At 45.4% G+C, this 13,268-nt stretch overlaps 2 protein-coding genes across 2 annotated transcripts; one reads left to right on the top strand and one right to left on the bottom strand.

The window, feature by feature from the left end:
* Window positions 1–218: 218 nt before the first annotated feature.
* Window positions 219–5,397, bottom strand: SARC_00987 (hypothetical protein). Its single transcript, XM_014305319.1, has one exon. It carries the CDS (start codon window positions 5,376–5,378, stop codon window positions 318–320), a length of 5,061 nt encoding a protein of 1,686 aa, XP_014160794.1. The 5' UTR covers window positions 5,379–5,397; the 3' UTR covers window positions 219–317.
* A 1,586-nt stretch (window positions 5,398–6,983) lies between these two features.
* On the top strand, window positions 6,984–7,717 carry SARC_00988 (hypothetical protein; the record flags this gene model as incomplete). Its single annotated transcript, XM_014305320.1, has 1 exon — window positions 6,984–7,717. One exon carries the CDS (start codon window positions 6,984–6,986, stop codon window positions 7,371–7,373), a length of 390 nt encoding a protein of 129 aa, XP_014160795.1. The 3' UTR covers window positions 7,374–7,717.
* Window positions 7,718–13,268: the final 5,551 nt, after the last annotated feature.

A 13,268-nucleotide genomic window follows, 5' to 3' on the forward strand; every position in this document is an offset into this window, starting at 1 on the left:
TATATATATACTATAGTATTGGTATATATCAGGAATTATATATCACAGGCTACCGTCGTCTCTCAGGATATTGATTCATCTAATGAACTGATGGTTTCCATTGACCTACTGTGCCCTCCTCATCTGCATAGAGAGTCTCAAGGGTCTTAGGGTTTTAGCTATGGTTGAGCGTCCACTTGAACAAAATCATATATATAAAATAAACCTTTGAAAGTAGTGTACTTCGTGTCTTTATTGTAGTAATAATATCTTTATTGTATTTTCTAAATGATTGCCCATTCTGGACAAGATATGACTCGCAACTCGTCAGAAGCTACCTAAATACTCTGTTGGCCGGGTTGATTCGCAAAGCTCATGTTGGATGCACCACTCATGAATCCCATCTGCGATTGCTGCGACACAAGATTATCCTCTTGCCTGTACTTCTTCTCAGCAGCACGACGGCGCATAACCACAATACAAGCGACAACACAGCAGCAACAGCATAGGCATAGCAGCAGAAGGGCAGCCACAGCTCCGCCAATGATCATCAGTTCGGAATCATCAGCTTGAGCAGCCGCAGTGGTACCAGCCGCAGTCCCAGCTCCAACAACGGCAGCCTGGATCAGGTCCTCGGCTGTGTAGCGGACACCAGCTTCTTTGTCTACAGCCACCTCGCCAGCATCACGCGTAGTCAACCCATTGAGAGAACGACGGCGGCGACCAGCTGATCCATCGTCGTAATCCACAAGAACAGTAAAGTTCATGGTGATAGCATTACCGGTACGATCGGAGGTTGCACAGGCCATCTGTGAAGTTACTTGGAAAGGCATGGAGATTGCTTGGGTTGCCGGTTTGTAGGTTTGACTGAACTCGGCGTTGTCGGTGACGTCGCCCATGTAGTCAGCGAAGCCAGAACAGTCGCCGTCAGTGGTGCGTTCGACGTAGGTGACCTCGGCGTTGTACAGCGCAACTCCGCTTTCAGATGTATCAACGATGATCTGCCAGTATGACATGGTTCCAAGATCGAAAATAGACTCTTCCTCTAGGTATTCGTCGGACGCGTACACTGCGATCGACAGGTCAAACAGAGCATCGAGCTCAAACTCCTCCACCTCACAGAAATTGTTAGTATCGATAAAGAAGATGACCTTGGGCTGGAAGATCTGAGCATCAGTCAATGCGGGACACGCCTGGGGATCGCCATTCGCGTCCTGTTCCTGACAGGTCACGATAAGACCCTCAAGCGAGTACTCACCAGTCAGATCACACGTTACGATGTCAAACTCGACATTCTGAACACACTCTTTGCCGCTCGCCACGTTATTGCAAGCAGCATCGAATACATAACTAGAAATGGAGCTTACTTCAGCCTCGAAACTTACATCTCTCATGCCAACCACACCTACTAGGCCTCCCTGGATTGTCATGGGAGAGGGCAGGTGAGTTTCCAAGCGAATCTTAGAATGATTCCATCCGTCAAAGAATCCCACATCCACCAAGTTGATAGCTGCCTCAATGTCGAACACAGGGGGCTGAGGTCCACACTGAGGGTCGGTTGAGTACAAGTTACACTCAGATGGGCAACCCTCATCCATGTCAGGATCACATCCATTGTGACTACATGCGGGATCTGTGGAGTAAGGTGTGCACTCAACAGGGCAATCTGCATCAGCAGCAGGGTCGCAACCACCGACGTTACACGCGGGGGCGGTTGAGTAAGCGTGACAGCCTTGAGGACAATTGGGGTCTCCTGAGCTAGGATCACATCCGCCTGGGTTACAAGCAGGGTCAGTTGAATATGGAGAGCAGGTAACTGGGCAACCATCATTCAAAGTAGGATCACATCCGGGAGGATTACATGCTGCCGATGTCGAGTAGGGACTGCACTCTACCGGGCAGTAGGGATCGTTGACGGTGTCACAGCCTGGGTTGCAAGCAGGATCGGCGGAATATGGAGAGCAGGTAACGGGACAGTCGGCATCCACACCTGCAGTGCATCCTGGGGGATTACAAGCCGCTGCCGTAGAGTACGGGCTACACTGCTCGGGGCAATCAGCATCGACTGCTGGGTCACAGGCAGTGGGTTCTTCGCGAAGCATATATAGGTACGGGTCCAACTTGATGGGGTTGTTATTCACCAGGATGGAGGCGACGATACCATCCCCATTGTGATCGTGATCATCAGTCAACGTAGCATCACCAATACGACTTGCAACTTCCATAGGCGCAATAACAGTGTAGTACTTAGGGGAAAGGTCGAAGAATATGAAGGTACCATCCTCCTCGGTTTTGGTAGTGGCCAAAACATTGCCCTGGGCATCCCGAAGGTAGACCAAGACATCCTGGATAGGCTCAAGAGTATTCGCAATTCGAGTTGAACCCTCAATACTACCAAGATGAGTGACTGGGATGACATCATACTTGAACGGAGGTACAGTCAGTGCTGTGTTGGGCGTTTCGTAAGCTGCCTTGGTATTGCCATCTCTGAAGCCATCTGGATCTTCAGCAAGGAATATTCCTCCTTGTAGATAACGAGGCACATCAACATAGTGGTCGCCGACCTCAATGTTGTCGAAGGTGTACTCTCCATTCTCATCGGTGAATACGAAACGAATTCCGGGATATCCGACCTCGGAAATAAGAATGACTGGAACATTTGGGATGGGGGTTCCATCTAACATCATCACACTTCCAGTGATAATACCTTCCTGTGTAAGTACAAAATTGACGTCACTGATGGAGACACCCTTGTAATCAACAGGTGAGATACCGTCTAGAACTTTAGCACCGTCAACGTCATATTCATCATCATGCAGCAAATACTCGTCAGGCTTGGTCATAGTCACGGTATAAATGGCAGAATCGTACACCTCGTCGAAGAAATATATTCCCTCCTGATTAGTGAGCGTAGTGCGTACGTCATCTCCATTAGTGAGAGTAACGGTGACACCTTCGATCATCTCGTTTTTAGTATTTCGTACATGACCGGTGATCGTTCCTGGTGGAGTGTAACCGAAGTTGACATTCTCGAGTTCAGTAGCAGGAGTCACGTAGATTGGGGTTCTTGTGCCGCTATTGGTAGGATCAAGGTAATCGTCAGTAAGCTGCTGTGTAAGATCTTTGGGATTCTCGGGAGGAACCTCGATGATGTATTCCTTTCCAGGAGGAACTCCCTCGAAAGTATATGTACCGTCGGGGCCGGTCGTAGTTTCTTCAATTACTTCGTTCGTCTCAGGGTCAATTAGTTTGACAACAACACCTGGAATAGGCTCGTCGGTAGTTGTGGTATAAGCGGTACCAGTAATGTTGCTCATGGGAACATATGGCTCCAGTGGCTGACTGTAGTGATAGTCGACATTGGCAACGGATGTTTCAGTTGGAGTAATTGTTACTACGAAAGATCCGTCTAGTACTTCATCACCGTTGAAAGGCTCGTCGTCAAGCACGTCCGTGAAAAGACTATTCGTAGGGGCAATGACAGTATATTGCTGATTGTTCGTGTTCAGCCCGGTAAAAGCATATCTTCCTTCATTATCAGTGAAAGTAATGCTGATCAAAATTCCATTTTCGTCTGTCAGCGTCACAGTCTCACTGACAAGAGGGCTATTATAATCTCCAGCCGTGAGCTGTCCGCTGATAGTTCCTTCGTTATCATAAGGGAAAACACCAGCATCACTACTCTGACCTTTTACAACTACTACTGTTGTTTCTCCATCGATTACATCCTCACCTTCGGGATCGCCTACAAGCCTGATATCACCGTAAGTTTCATCAGTCACTTCAGGGACAATTTTGACGGTGTATTTTCCTTCAGGTATGTCGGTGAAAGTGACCACACCATCCTCGCCTGTTGACTTGGTCTCTATGATTTCACCTGATGGACTGAGAACTACTGCCTCGACGCCAGACAATGGGGTTCCGGAACTAGCGTGGATTGCCTTGACAGTAATTGATCCGGTGGGTGCAGACACAAATGGAATACATTCTGGCGCAGTCGAGTACAAGTTACACTCTGGTGGACAGTTGTAAGCATCTGGACTGTTCGGGTCGCAACCTCCTGGATTGCACTCTGGTAGCGTTGAGCCTTCCGAACATGTTGCAGGGCAATCAGTGATGACTGCAGGATTGCAACCACCAGGATTGTGGCACTCGGGCTCGGTAGAGTACATATGGCACTCCGAAGGACAGTACTGATTGGTAGCGGTGGTGCAACCATTGGGCTGACAAGCTGGGTCTACGGACCCAGGCCTGCAGTTTACAGGGCAATTCTCATCCACATCAGGATCACAACCACCGGTGTTGCACTCTGGTTCGGTTGAGCCGAGTTCACAAGTAACGGGACAACTAGGGTTTGTATCGGGGTCACAGCCCCCTGGGTAGCAGGCAGGGTCTGTCGAGTACAAGTTGCAAGTAGGTGGGCACAAATCATCTGTCGCTGGATCACAACCATCAGGGTAACACGCTGGATCTGTGGAATACATATGACAAGTTTCTGGACAATCCGGAGTTGTTGCTGAGTCACAACCAGTGGGTTGGCAGCCTACGGCTTGTGAACCAGGATAACAGTTCTGTGGGCAATCTGCATCTCTAGTGGGATCGCAGCCAAGTGTGTTGTTCCACTTAGAGTTGATCGTGGCAGCCACATTTGCGACAGTATCAATTTGCACCAACAAGTTCGTAACCGCGTTACCTTCGCGAACAACTGGAATACGCAAAAACTCTTCATCATTGATTCTTTTTACATACTCATCCCACTGTGCTTCAATTTGTGCCTCGTACGATGTGAAGGTTCCGTAGTCTTTGATGGTAGTACCACAACCAGTAGGCGCTGTACCGCCGAGTTTGTCAAAACTGACGCTGAAATCTAGCTCTGAGCGACAATTTCCCATCAGCTTGTACACGCCACCTGACATTTTTTCCGGGTGATCTACTGCATAGTGACAGTCTTCAAAGTAAAAATCGTTCAGCTTTCGCTCATTATGCCAAACTCCAACATCCGTTCTCAGATTGACATTATTATTTCGAACATACGCCTCAAGGATCTCTATGCTAAAGTTTGCCTGCAGTGCGTATGGTTCTCCTAAACTGCATGATGCTCCACCAACTGTAGAGACTGTAATTTTATCCAGCGTGGTAGCATAGCCAGGCATATTGCCGAATGCAAACACAGCATCAGCGGCTGAACCGACAATAAAATTTGCACCCCCGCCAACCACTGCCAAATTCTTGTCCACTACGATGGGGTCTGTAACTACATAATCTCCAGGTGCGAGCTCGATGGTGTCGCCGTCGGCGGCATTATCTATAACAGTTTGATAATCTTTGTTATTGGCAGCTAAATTGGCGCCGGCAGTAGACGCCCAAAGAGCGCTTAAAACCGTTGCGCAGTATTTCATAATTAAATGTAACTATGAGTTCTACCTGCACTTAGATCGAATGCGTAAACGTTGCTACGTGTCTGATATATATATTAAATTTGTACGTGACTCACGCATGCACACTTGCCCAGGGCCGCCCCTGGAGTCAGGCCAGCCATTGGTGTCAGGGACTCAGGGCAAAATACTATTTCTTTAAAAACATAGTTAAACGGTACTCCCTACATTGTTTTGTTTATTGTTTGATCATTTTTTTTAAGTATTTCTAAATAAAACATAGTGTTTTCCATACTATACTATATATTTTTAAATTTTTTAAACGAAAACAAACCAAAAAAAAACCCCTTTATAAAAATATTTTTTAAATTAGGAATTTTTATTGATAACAATATCGAATCATATTACTTTATTTTAGGCAAGTCACTCTAGCCTCCCTTGCAAAGTCCAAAAAACTCAAAGGACCAAGTCGACAAGAGGACTTTTTTTTGAAGTTAAATGTCTTTATAACAGTTAACAGTCAACAGTTTATCCATTTCTTTTTTTTATTCAAAAAAAACAAATATAAAAAAATCCTTATTTTCATATTTAAAAAAAACAGATATGTAAACTTTATATGTATCGGCCTACCTTTAACAGCTGTTTATCATCCGCTGTATGTATTTAGTTATTAACTTATTGTAGCCTGTACAACAAGTGTACATGTCGCCAGTTTGCCACGGAAGCTTCGGTTCGGACTTCGAAAGACTGGAAGGCGGAACCGGGAATACAGCCTCTGAGGCCTGAGCCTAGTTTTTACTTTTTACTTTTTGCACAACACTGACAACAGGGCGCAAGTCGGAACGTGTACTGTCACTGTGTAGTGTGTACATAGCACATATACAGACGACACACACACACTTACACAGTCACACACTGATGACACTCGGACTCAGAAGTGACTAGCTAGTAGCTAGTCACAAACTGATAACACTCAGATTCTCAGTCTGGCGGCTGACCGACAACAAGGGATTTTAGATTTTAACCAGCCATATTTACATGTGTACGGTATCGTGATTTTTGTTTTGTTATTTTTCTTGTAACAAAAAGGACAAGAATAAACTAATACCCACACTCAAAAGAGTTCATGCATCTCTCTAGAGATTCTAGAGAGTGAGTTCTGAACTTCTGAACTTCTAGAAGGAGTGAACCAGCATACTCCTTTCGTCTTCGTACCTTTAATTGGATAGTTTTACAAACCATTTTAAACATTTAAACAAATTTACATTCCTATATTCTAAACAATCGCTATATCTGTATATCATAGGCCATAAGTCATTTATAAACACCTATTTGTTTTTCCTCAGCGGCTCAGCCTAGGGGCTGGGAGCCTGGGACTCTTGGCACTTGGGAATGGGAGGCTACGCGACTGAAAGTCAAAATAAAGTTTATTTGCTTTTTTTCTTTTAACACAGGGCATTCCAGCTCTTTAAATACACTGATTGAAGGGTCTTTTTAAAAACCTTAAACCCTAAAACTACCAAATATATGCACGTTGGACACGAAGAAATGATGTGACGTCATCAATTGTGAATTGATGTTTGACATGTTCTCTTCGAGGCTATGAGTAAAATCTGAAAGGCTAAACCTATGAGACCTACGTCGCCCAAGTACCGAACTGAAGATATTTCGTTTTATGAAATAAACAGCATCCCCTACCAGCTTCATGGGACCAACTCTCCTATAACGACAATTACCACAACTTCATTGAGGGCGTACAGGTCGACAGACTTCCACCTGAAACCAGGTGTGACTCCGCGATGTATTGTGTATAAGCAGAAGAATTCCAAGCTGATGGCTTGGGAAGCGGAAATTTGCGATACGAACTATAAACGAGGTATAATTGAGCTCAGAGACTTCTTTAGCAAGACCCGCTTGTTGGCGGTCATCACGCGTAAAAATCCGAGAGTTGACTCCAAATCAGCGGAAGACATTGTTATTTCCCCGACTATTCGGTCGCGAACGAAAATTTCGACGTAGAACCGTACCCCTGCAAATGAAGGACGAGGGTCTTGGCCACCCTTGTAATGCCGACACCAGGTCATGTGTCAACATGGCATGCAGATTTAACCAACTTAAATATACGAAACGCTCCCGCAGGTACCAAACATGTATCACGTCTAAAGATTATGTTTGGCAACCGATTGTAAGGTGATCGGGGTCAAACTGGGTTTCTTCTTTAATTTCCAGCTGGTCCTCTGTACCAATACTTTACAACGAATGGGCCAGAAGATCCTTCACTTTGTCGACGAGGGTGACATGGTTGAGTCCAAGAATGGCCATTGGCACACGATGGAGTCGTACGTTGCCATAGCGTGGAAGCACAACATATGACTGTGTCTTTTGAAGACATACCTAAAACCCTACAACCCTTTATTATTTAATACCTTTTACATATTACCTAACAGATATTTGGACAAGACCATTAAAAGGCCCCAGTAAAATACCAAACATAAGATTTGGACTAGTTCTATTAATAGAACTATTTTTACTTTCCAAATCTATTTATATCTGAATACTTCGGTAGCGAGATGACTCAACCGAACATAGGTTTCTAATGACTATTAGCGTTGCTTAGTTTATCCTCCGTTCAACCAACCAGATGTGCCAGTCTGACGAAGGCTAAGTCGGTAATTCTTGATAAGTGGCAAGTTATTGGTTAATGCAATAACTATGGACATCAGGAGTATTTTTTTCTTTCATCTTTTTAAATTTTCCGAGGATTGCGTTTTCTCGGCCTGTCCCTTTCGAGATTTTGCCTTCTTCGCTGGTGGCTTCTGTGGCTCCGTAGTCACATTACCTCCAGATGAACCTACACCCAAGTCAACCAACTTCTTACGTTTCTGTTTAGTCAGAGTTGGTACCGGTTGTACCGGCGTGATCTCAGTTGCTTCAGATTCCACTGATGATGCTGGGGGGTTTTCTGCGTTTCATCTCCTACAGTAAACCAATTCGCTTTTGTAGCCTTAGCTACATTCGCCGCCTTATTGTTTCGTCATAATATCGATAGCGTATTATAAACTTAAAAATGCTATCTGGAAGCACGCCGTTTTTAACACGATTTATCAACCTCTGTTAGAAATTCCGTTTGCGAAGTTGTAGCCGAAATACCTATAGAAATTCCGTGGCTTCCTGTACATGCGCTAGCATTGTCAAATGGCCATCCTAGTCAGTATTTCATTTCAGACGTTGTTCGGCATCAAACCCTCATCCAACGTAGAAATCGAGTGTTGAGCCTCAGAGACCAGTCGGTCACAAGCGGGTCCGACGTACTCAGCAGTAAAACCTCACTGAACGAGGGCGGGTTGAACTCTCCTGTACAAATACACCGTTTACAGGCCGAATCTGGGTTGTTGACGCTAGTATTGCTGGTTTCTGTATTAACGGTATTGACCGTCTCTACCCGTTTGCATATCGCAGTACAAAGCTGTGTGAACTCTGCACAGTGTCTTGTCACGTATCAGACCTGAAGAATGATGAAATGATCATCACAGCTAACTTCAATCCGCTCATCGTCTGGACGGGCCTTTCTCGTGGTGACCGACTCCTCCGCGTGGTACAAAATGTCCCGCGCCATACTGTACGTATACGTACATTCTAGGCGAATGAAATTGCGTTGCCGATATGTTATCTCGGAGTTCCTAGGCACTTGTCCTTGAGCCGGAATCTCTACTAGGTACTCGTTTCTTCCCTTATAATACGTCTTACTCTAATGTGATATTTTTCAATCCCAGCTGGATAGTTGTTCTCTTTAAGAAACAAGATTCCCAGATGTTGACTTGTATGCAAGCTACAAGTGTCATTGTCAACCCCGCTACTGCGCTTAAATTCCCGGCCCCTTCACTACTGCGCCTTCGTACCTTCATCCATTGCCATTGTAAAATTGCGCAGGACAATGTATCTACACCTATGGACTATACTTTACCGCCACCTGCCCCCATGAAACCTGTAGTGAATTCGCTGAACCTTCCGCACTGCGCAATAGTGCTGGTTAGTGCCAGTGGATTGGCTCTCTTCACAAAATTTACCCAAGACACAACTCGTGACCTTTCCAGTTTTGTTGTAAATTAGGTGAATGACGACTGAACCAACCAATCTAGTAGTACTAGGTCGGCTGGTTCAATCGTTCATTTAATTTGCTTTCTATAGTACTCCTACTGGTGACGCTCACCTAACGTCGACCCGTATGTATGTTTCGACGGCGGTTCCTTCCCGGACACCTCCATCCTCTTTACTTATGAGCCTTGGCGAGGTTATGTCTGAGATTTCCAGGAACGGGTACAAGTCCCATGACCTGCTGTCGAGGTCCTTGAATACATTTGGGCGACTTATCGCAACCGTGACCATCTTCGGCCACAATCAATTGAACTAGTACTTCAACGAAACCTTCATCCTCCTGCTGGTTATGTCTGCCTCTGATGTACATTAGAAGGTACTCTACAGGGTCTTACTATCGGTCTACTAACCCAGCCTACATGTGGTAGCTATCTAATTGTAGTCTAACATTTGGGCTTCAAAGTCATCTCTGAGACGGCTCGAGGCTTTGAATACGGTGTTTTTTTGTTGTTGCATAGCTGCAACTGCCGAGTATGTCATTTAACTCCAAACCTTTTTAGGGCTGGTGTGCAACTGAAGGCACCGCATGCCGTATTGTTACCGCTGGTTTCCACAGCCATAATGATATTGTTCATACCAAGTTCACTGCGTCTACTAGGTGTAACAAAGTCCAGTCTGAGTCTGCTGTGCCGGTCCAAAAGTTTATCACAAGGATCTAAGAATTCGGAGCGCGTTATGAAAATATCAATCACACACATTTTATTAATATTAAATTAATACACATGAAAAGCACAGATCGAAGTAGAAAGTAAGAGAATGATCCCCGCTAATTTTTCACTTCTAGAGGACATAATACATATAGTGCAAGACCCTGTACTGTTTTGAAATGTCTGCCATGCAGCCATTTTTTGATCGTTTGGACTGAAATTAAAACATGATTGGCATCGCATGTGGTCGGAATACTCTAAACAGGGATTATTTGATGAATATTGGTAAATTTCGCTTTTATGTTAGGATCTGTAAACTTGCAAGTTTAGAGTTCATGTATTATTATTAGGATTGTCAACAAAGGAACGACGTCTCTCCTTGTAAGAGGGGAGTATGTTTAGATACAATTATCTGCGAATTACCACATTTTTAACTTACTAGTAAGAAGTTATTCATTTTTTCAACAATCCAAGAACACAATATAAACTAGTGAGAAGATAGAGAAATATTGACTAATATATACTAGACGAGATTTAGATGGTAAACATCAAGATGAATCGAGTGAATGGCACTAATGGAGAGCGAATGCAATGGCTACCTCGGCGAGATGCCGAACAATATTTTCAGTTGGCTGAAAAGCCGTTGAATGGCACTTTATATAAAACAGACCACTTTGTTGTAGCATACGCAAGAGAATAGACGCCAGCTAAGATAGCCAGAAAATGTAGAGGGCTTAGTAAAAGTGTATTCGAGCTGACAGTGTCAATCACAGGCCTCAGGGCTAGTATAAATTGACCTTCTATAGATACTGAACTCAATTGTGATTGGGTGGAAATCGAACTCTCACACTGCTGCTTGACAGTGCTTCTGAGATACATCCGTATCGACACGAAAAATCCACTTACAGAGGGCATAAGCAGCAGAAAGCGCATATACTGACTAAGGATTCATTCACTCATACACTCGTGTTAGACGTACAGCGCGCCTAGTGGCGGTGAAATATTCCTGAACTGTGAGGGATAGCAACAGCCGGGTAAACAGTTTAAGGATACAAACAACCGATTAAATTTAGCCCTGCCCCTAGGATGCGATAGCAGATTTGCGGACATCGGCAATTTGGTCCCTACGCTGCTTCACGAGCCAGGTCTTGAGATCATTCTCGCAAAAAACGAGTTCTCCCGTATTCGTTGACCGTAACTGAGTTGAGATCGGGGGATTCAAACTTTCCAGGACAGCCCGCACCGCTTTGTCGAGCACCAATCCATCGGCACTGTTCTTACCTTCGCCTACTATGATTCTTGCAGACGGCGGCCTCGTTCCCTCCTGTGCATCGCCGTGGAGTGTCTGCAGTATGCGAAGTAACCTTCGCACAGCAGCTTGTGCTTGTAGCTGCGTGTGGTTGTGAAGATCAAGGACGCCTACCTTGTCAAACGTATTCCAGCAAGACCCATAGAGAGCGAACCTCTTAATCATATCCTCATATAACGAATCGATATGAGTATGTCCGCTGCTGATTGTCCCCAGTGCTTGCATAACGGCGTTGTATACCCCCGTGTCACGTTCGATACCTTTGATCTGCATTTGATCAAAAATCTCAATAGCTTTCATCCAGTCCTTCCCTTTCTCGCAGGCGGTTATAGCAGCACTGTATGTAAAGGTGTTGATTTCGACACCTTCGCATTCCATCTCACATAACAACTCAACAGCCTTCTCCGACTTTCCCACTCTCGCACACGCAGATATGATAGCACTGTATGTTCTTGTATTGCGTACTATACCTGTACGAGCCATTTCATCGAACAATTCTATAGCTTTGCTCCACTGTGTCTCGTCCTCGCATGCAGAGATGGCTGTAGTGTACGTGATCGTATCCCGCTTGACATCTTTCCTGTCCATCTCATCGAAGACCTCCATTGCCTTCTCGAAATGACTACTCTTTTGACAAGCGGATAATATAACGTTATACGTGATTGTATCTCGAACGCAGCCCGTGGCGCCCATTTCTTCAAACAGTTCCAAGGCTTTATTCGCCATTTCCCCTTTAACGCAGACGGATATCATTGTATTGTAAGTGATCGTGTCGCGTTTTATGCCTTTCCTTTCCATCTCATCAAATAACTCGATAGCTTTTCTAGCATTCTTACGTGCTCCGCAGGTGGAAATGATAGTGTTGTAGGTGGTCGTGTTCGGTGCGATGCCGCTAGGCATCATCTCGTTGAATAAATTCATGGCTCTCTTGTACTCCCCTCTTTTCTCGCACGCGGATATCATCGTGTTGTATGTACCAGTGGTGCGTTCAATGCCCTTCCGGCCCATCTCATAGAATAACTCTTCGGCCTTCTCCGATTGCCCTCCACTCTCACAAGCGGATATTGCAGCACTATACGTGATGCTATTACCGGGAATACCCCTGCTCTCCATCTCGCTAAACAACTGCAGCGCGTCTATCCATCGGTCTAATTTCTTGTACGCAGTCATAGCAACAACGTACATCCGGGCATCCGGAGAGAACCCATCAGCAATCATATCTTGGAATAGAACCACAGCCTCTTCGGCCTTCCCAGCCTTAATCAGCATCTGCATCACAGTAGTCCAGGTAATCCTGTCCGGCGTCACCCCGCGAACTCTCATATCGCCAAACACCGCATACGCCGTTGCGTACCTTCTACTCGCACTCAGTGCAGAAATGCATGGGTTGTAATGATTGGCCGTGAGGGTATCCCCTTTTGCGCGATGGTACTTCAGCAGCGACAAACACCTATCAGGCTGGCGGTTCTCTTTGTATATACTCATTGCGTACTCACCATCGCTCGGACTTAGCTGCTTAGCGTACAGCAACTGGTCTACCACCAACGCCGCCTCTTTATAATTGCTGGTGCGTTTGGCATCCTGGGCCAACCGCTGCACTCCCAGTTTCTCATTGTACGGCGACTTGTCTCCCACCAGCCCCGTTTCTTTATGTTGTCTGATGCGTTTGGCACCTTTGGCGGGCTGCTGGGCCGACTTCACTTTAGTTTGGCCGTGTTTGTGTCTATTTCCCGCACGGCTCTTAGGTGGCTTGGTATGTAACGCAGCCGTTTGCGGAGAGCTGCTAGCCCTATCAGTCCCCTT

This window comes from Sphaeroforma arctica (genome assembly GCF_001186125.1).
Source record: "Sphaeroforma arctica JP610 unplaced genomic scaffold supercont1.35, whole genome shotgun sequence".
NCBI classification, from domain to species: Eukaryota; class Ichthyosporea; order Ichthyophonida; genus Sphaeroforma; species Sphaeroforma arctica.